Source organism: Sycon ciliatum, chromosome 5, assembly GCF_964019385.1.
Source record: "Sycon ciliatum chromosome 5, ocSycCili1.1, whole genome shotgun sequence".
NCBI classification, from domain to species: Eukaryota; Metazoa; Porifera; class Calcarea; order Leucosolenida; family Sycettidae; genus Sycon; species Sycon ciliatum.
Window position 1 is genome coordinate 31,608,811 of NC_088647.1, and position 6,751 is coordinate 31,615,561.

At 50.5% G+C, this 6,751-nt stretch overlaps 1 protein-coding gene across 1 annotated transcript; it reads right to left on the bottom strand.

Moving 5' to 3' along the window:
* Positions 1-5,974: 5,974 nt before the first annotated feature.
* On the bottom strand, positions 5,975-6,413 carry LOC135817003 (ras-interacting protein RIP3-like). The gene is made up of 2 exons (XM_065330106.1): positions 6,314-6,413; positions 5,975-6,222 (listed from the first exon to the last, which is right to left on the bottom strand). The coding sequence occupies exons 1-2, from the start codon at positions 6,411-6,413 to the stop codon at positions 5,975-5,977; spliced, it is 348 nt and encodes a 115-aa protein (XP_065186178.1).
* Positions 6,414-6,751: the final 338 nt, after the last annotated feature.

Here is a 6,751-nt window from a genome sequence, read left to right on the forward strand (position 1 = left end):
GAGAAGAGTAAATGACGTGGTGTGTGGACGGGAAAAGTCAGACAGAGCATTCATTGCAAGGTGTAGGGGATGGAGGCAAGCTTAAATTGCTGGGCAGCCTTGATCTCCCTTACACTCCTTGGGAGAGCGTTCCAGGCCAAGGCTGCCTGAAAGGCCAGGCGAGATCTGCCGGCTTCTGACTGTGCCGAGGGGACAGTGAGGCCCCTGGAAACCTGGTGCCGGGTGGTGCTGCCAGCTGATGGTGAGAATAGGTCCTGGAGGACACTGCTGGCTTTCCCATTGACACAGCGCCACACCAGGACGAGCCGCTTCTGGGCTTAGCACTCCCGAACTCTGTACAGGGACATCCGTTCGAGCAGAGGCTGAGCCGAGGTGTGAGGCGGCAAACCGTATACCGCTCTCGCCGCTCGGTTCTGCAGGACCTGAAGGCGATCAAGCTGCGAAACCTTGAGGGAGGAAGAGAAGGCGTTAGACCCATATAGGAGGTCAGGCATGATGACTGACCTCACATACTGGATGCGACTACTGAGGCTCAGACATCTGCGGGACCGCCACAATGCTCCAATCTTCTGCACAACTTTCTTCGCCATCGCGTCAACATGGGGGTCCCACTTCACAGCGGCGTCAAGGGTCACGCCGAGGTACCTTGCTGTTGGGCTCAGGGGAAGCTCTGTCTGGTTGCAGCGGACAGCGACATGCTGACCCGCATTGCGTTGTTCTCGTTCTTGTTCTCATTCTAGTTCCCATTCTTGTTCTCATTCCTGTTCTCAATTCTTTTCTCTCTTTCTAGTTCTAATTTCTGTTCTGATTTCTCTTTATTCTCCTTCATTATCGTATTTTGGTGCTTCTAGTTCTATTTCCCATCCTGTTGCTGTTGCTGATCGCTGGCTGCTCGCTTTCCACTCGGCTGGCCTCTCTCCTGGCCGCTCGACTGGCCGTTCGCCTGGCCCCTCGCCTGGCCGCTCGCCTGGCCGCTCGCCTGGCCGCTCGCCTGGCCGCTCGCCTGGCCGCTCGCCTGGCCGCTCGCCTGGCCGCTCGCCTGGCCGCTCGCCAGGGTGCTCGCCTGGCCGCTCGCCTGGCCGCTCGCCTGGCCGCTCGCCTGGCCGCTCGACAGGCCGCTCGCCAGGCCGCTCGCCCCGCCGCTCGCTTTGCCGCTCGCCTGGCCGCTCGCCTGGCCGCTCTGCTCTGAGCGCCGGGTCTGACCGCCGGGTCTGATATCCGGCTCTGAGCGCCGGCTCTTAGCGCCGGCTTTGAGCGCGGGGTCTGAACGCCGACTCTGAGCGCCGGCTCTGAGCGCCGGCTCTGAGCGCCGGCTCTGAGCGCCGGCTCTGAGCGCCGGCACTGAGCGCCGGCTCTGAGCGCTTTTGTTGCTGTTGTTGTTGTTGCTGTTGCTGTTGCTGCTGCTTTTGTTGCTGTTGTTGTTGTGGAGATGTGATGTCGATAGAACGGTCAACAGGATTCTCTGTGTTGAGCAATGTCGCTCCGGCAGCAGATCTTACAACTTCAGTTGTCATGTTGGTCCCGGACATGACCTTAACCTGTGTCCAGAAGGGTAAGCGAAGATTACCATCCAGAGAAGATCCTTGTTATCATCAGTGTTATGATTTTGTAACGTCCCATTTTTGTTTACAAACTTGGTCTTACTCATTCACTCGAACTTTTTCTCTTTCTTGATGCTTCTCACTAATGTGCCCAATTTTTATACTCCTTCTTGTTGATACTCTTCCTATGATTCATTTTGTCTTTCTTGTTCTCACTATAGTATCCATTCTTGTGTTCATTATATTTCCCATTCTAGTTCTCTTTTTAGTTTCTATTCTTGTTCTCATTATAGTTCCTATTCTTGTTCCCATTATAGTTTCCATTCTTGGTCTCATTATAGTTCCATTCTTGTTCTCATTATAGTTCCATTCTTGTTCTCATTATACTTCCATTTTTGCTCTCATTATAGTTTCTATTCCTGTTCTCATTATAGTTTCCATTCTTATTCTCACTATAGTTTCCTTTATTGTTCTCACTATAGCTCCTATTCTTGTTCTCATCATAGCTTCCATTCTTGTTTTCATTCTTGGTCACATTCTAGTTCCCATTTATGGTCTCATTCTTGTTCTCATTTCCTTTCTCTCTATCTAGTTCTAATTTCTGTTCTTATTCCTCTTTGTTCTCCTTCAGTATCGTATATTGGTGCTTCTAGTTCATTTTCCCATCCTGTTGCTGTTGCTGTTCGCTAGCTGCTCGCTGGCCCCTCTCTTGACCGCTCGCCTGGCCGCTCACCTGGCCGCACGCCTGGCCACTCGCCTGGCCGCTCGCCTAGCCGCTCGCCTGGCCGCTTGCCTGGCCGCTCGGCATAGAGCGCCGGCTCTGAGCGCTTTTGTTGCTGTTGTTTTTGCTGTTTTTGCTGTTGCTGCTGCTGTTGCTGCTGTTGTTGTTGTGGAGATTTCATGTCGATAGAAGTCAACAGGATTCTCTCTGTTGAGCAATGTCGCTCCGGCAGCAGATCTCACAACTTCAGTTGTCATGTTGGTACCGGACATGACCTTTAAATGTGTGCAGAAAGGTAAGCGAAGATTACCAACAAGAGAAGATCCTTGTTATGATAAGTGTTATGATTTTGTAAGGGTCCCATTGTTTACAAACTTCGTCTCACTCATTTACTCGAACCTTTTCTCTTCCTTGATGCTTCTCACTATTGTGCCCAATTTTTTACTCTTTCTTGTCGATATTCTTGCTATGATTCATCTTGTCTTTATTGTTCTCATTATAGTTTCCATTCTTGTTCTCATTATATTTTCCATTCTTGTTCTCATTATAGTTTCCATTCTTGTTCTCATTCATGATAGTTTCCATTCTTGTTCTCGTTCTTGTTCTCATTCTAGTTCCCATTCTTGTTCTCATTCTTGTTCTCAATTCCTTTCTCTCTTTCTAGTTCTAATTTCTGTTCTGATTTCTCTTTATTCTCCTTCATTATCGTATTTTGGTGCTTCTAGTCCTATTTCCCATCCTGTTGCTGTTGCTGATCGCTGGCTGCTCGCGGGCCACTCGGCTGGCCTCTCTCCTGGCCGCTCGACTGGCCGCTCGCCTGGCCCCTCGCCTGGCCGCTCGCCTGGCCCCTCGCCTGGCCGCTCGCCTGGCCGCTCGCCTGGCCGCTCGCCTGGCCGCTCGCCTGGCCGCTCGCCTGGCCGCTCGCCTGGCCGCTCGCAAGGGCGCTCGCCTGGCCGCTCGCCTGGCCGCTCTCCTGGCCGCTCGCCTGGCCGCTCGACAGGCCGCTCGCCAGGCCGCTCGGCCCGCCGCTCGCCCTGCCGCTCGCCTTGCTGCTCGCCTGGCCGCTCGCCTGGCCGCTCTGATCTGAGCGCCGGGTCTGACCGCCGGGTCTGATATCCGGCCGGCTCTGAGCGCCGGCTTTTAGCGCCGGCTTTGAGCGCGGGGTCTGAACGCCGACTCTGAGTGCCGGCTCTGAGCGCCGGCTCTGAGCGCCGGCTCTGAGCGCCGGCTCTGAGCGCCGGCTCTGAGCGCCGGCACTGAGCGCCGGCTCTGAGCGCTTTTGTTGCTGTTGTTGTTGCTGTTGCTAATGCTGCTGCTTTTGTTGCTGTTGTTGTTGTGGAGATGTGATGTCGATAGAACGGTCAACAGGATTCTCTGTGTTGAGCAATGTCGCTCCGGCAGCAGATCTTACAACTTAAGTTGTCATGTTGGTCCCGGACATGACCTTAACCTGTGTCCAGAAGGGTAAGCGAAGATTACTATCCAGAGAAGATCCTTGTTATCATAAGTGTTATGATTTTGTAACGTCCCATTTTTGTTTACAAACTTGGTAATACTCATTCACTCGAACCTATTCTCTTTCTTGATGCTTCTCACTAATGTGCCCAATTTTTATACTCCTTCTTGTCGATACTTTTGCTATGATTCCTCTTGTCTTTCTTGTTCTCATTATAGTTTCCATTCTTGTTCTCATTATAGTTTCCATTCTTGTTCTCATTATAGTTTCCATTCTTGTTCTCACTATAGTTTCCATTCTTGTTCTCATTATAGTTTCCATTCTTGTTCTCATTATAGTTTCCATTCTTGTGTTCATTATATTTTCAATTCTTGTTCTCATTTTAGTTTCTATTCTTGTTCTCATTATAGTTCCTACTCTTGTTCCCATTATAGTTTCCATTATTGTTCTCATTATAGTTCCATTCTTGTTCTCATTATAGTTTCCATTCTTGTTCTCATTATGGTTTCTCTTCTTGTTCTCACTATTGTCCCTATTCCTTTTCTCACTATAGATCCTATTCTTGTTCTCATTATAGTTCCATTCTTGATCTCATTATAGTTCCATTTTTGCTCTCATTATAGTTTCTATTCCTGTTCTCATTATAGTTTCCATTCTTATTCTCACTATAGTTTCCATTATTGTTCTCACTATAGCTCCTATTCTTGTTCTCATCATAGTTTCCATTCTTGTTTTCATTCTTGGTCACATTCTAGTTCCCATTTATGGTCTCATTCTTGTTCTCATTTCCTTTCTCTCTATCTAGTTCTAATTTCTGTTCTTATTTCTCTTTGTTCTCCTTCAGTATCGTATATTGGTGCTTCTAGTTCATTTTCCCATCCTGTTGCTGTTGCTGTTCGCTAGCTGTTCGCTGGCCCCTCTCTTGGCCGCTCGCCTGGCCGCTCACCTGGCCGCTCGCCTGGCCACTCGCCTGGCCGCTCGCCTAGCCGCTCGCCTGGCCGCTTGCCTGGCCGCTCGGCATAGAGCGCCGGCTCTGAGTGCCGGCTCTGAGCGCCGGCTCTGAGCACTTTTGTTGCTGTTGTTTTTGCTGTTTTTGCTGTTGTTGCTGTTGTTGTTGTGGAGATTTCATGTCGATAGAAGTCAACAGGATTCTCTCTGTTGAACAATGTCGCTCCGGCAGCAGATCTCACAACTTCAGGTGTCATGTTGGTCCCGGACATGACCTTAAACTGTGTCCAGAAAGGTAAGCGAAGATTCCATCCAGAGAAGATCCTTGTTATCAAAAGTGTTATAATTATGTACCATCCGATTTTTGGTTACAAACTTGGTCTCATCCCATTACTCGAACTTTTTCTCTTCCTTGATGCTTCTCACTAATGTGCCCAATATTTTACTCTTTCTTGTCGATATTCTTGCTATGATTCATCTTGTCTTTCTTGTTCTCATTATAATTTCCATTCTTGTTCTCATTATAGTTTCCATTCTTGTTCTCATAATAGTTTCCATTCCTGTTTCATTATAGTTTCAATTCTTGTTCTCATTATAGTTTCTATTCTTGTTCTGATTATTGTTCCCATTCTAATTCTCATTCTTGGTCACATTCTAGTTCCCATTCTTGTTTTCATTCTATTTCTGATTTCCTTTCTCTCTTTCTAGTTCCAATTTCTGTTCTGATTTCTCTTTGTTCTCCTTCATTATCGTATTTTGGTGCTTCTAGTTCTTTTACCATCCTGTTGCTGTTGCTGTTGCTGATCGCTGGCTGCTCACTGGCCGCTCGGCTGGCCGCTCTCCTTGCCGTTCGCCTGGCTGCTCGCCTTGCCGCTCGCCTGGCCGCTCGCATGGCCGCTCGCCTGGCCGCTCGCCTGGCCGCTCGCCTGGCCGCTCGCCTGGCCGCTCGCCTGGCCGCTCGCCTGGCCGCTCGCCTGGCCGCTCGGCTGGACGCTCGGAACTGAGCGCCGGCTCTGAGCGCCGGCTCTGAGCGCCAGCTCTGAGCGCCGGCTGTAAGCGCTGGCTCTGAGTGCCCTCTCTAAGCGCCGGCTCTGAGCGCCGGATCTGAGCGCCGGCTCTGAGCGCCGACTTTGAGCGCCGGCTCTGAGCGCCGGCTCTGAGGGCCGGCTCTGAGCGCCGGCTCTGAGCGCCGGCTCTGAGCGCCGGCTCAGAGCGCCGGCTCTGAGCGCCGAGTCTGAGCGCCTGGTCTGATCATCGGCTATGAGCCCTGAGAGCCGGTTATGAGCGTTTTTATTGCTGGTGTTGTTGTTATTGTTGTTGTTGTTGTTGTTGTTGTTGTTGCTGTTGCTGTTGCTGTTGCTGTTGTTGCTGTTGTTGTTGTTGTTGTTGTGGAGCCGGCTCTGGGCGCCGGCTGTAAGTGCCGGCTCTGAGCGCCGGCTCTGAGCGCCGGCTCTGAGCGCCGGCTCTGAGCGCCGACTCTGAGCGCCGGCTCTGAGCGCCGGCTCTGAGCGCCTGCTCTGACCGCCGGCTCTGAGCGCCGGCTCTGAGCGCCGACTCTGAGCACCGGCTCAGAGCGCCAGCTCAGAGCCGACTCTGAGCGCCTGGTCTGATCACCGGCTCTGAGCGCCCTGAGAGTCGGTTATGAGCGTTTTTGTTGCTGTTGCTGTTGTTGTTGTTGTTGTTGCTGCTGTTGCTGTTGCTGCTGCTGTTGTTGCTGTTGTTGTTGTTGTTGTTGTGGAGATGTCATGTCGATAGAAGTCAACAGGATTCTCTCTGTTGAGCAATGTCACTCCGGCAGCAGATCTCACAACTTCAGTAATTCACATGTTGGTCCCTGTCATGACCTTAAACTGTGTCCAGAAAGGTAAGCGAAGATTACCATCCAGAGAAGATCCTTGTTATCAAAAGTGTTATGATTATGAACCATCCGATTTTTGGTTACAAACTTGGTCTCATTCCATTGCTCGAACTTTTTCTCTTCCTTGATGCTTCTCACTAATGTGCCCAATTTTTTACTCTTTCTTGTCGATATTCTTGCTATGATTCATCTTGTCTTTCTTGTTCTCATTATAGTTTCCACTCTTG

What these genes read in the sequence shown, in the direction of transcription:
- LOC135817003 (XM_065330106.1), bottom strand. Translation starts at nt 6,413, where the DNA reads ATGACATCTCCACAACAACAACAACAACAACAGCAACAACAGCAGCAG. An exon ending in ACAGCAACAGCAACAAAAAC is followed by an intron (nt 6,223 to 6,313) that starts GCTCATAACCGA and finishes GCCGGTGCTCAG; the next exon opens with AGTCGGCGCTCAGAGCCGGC.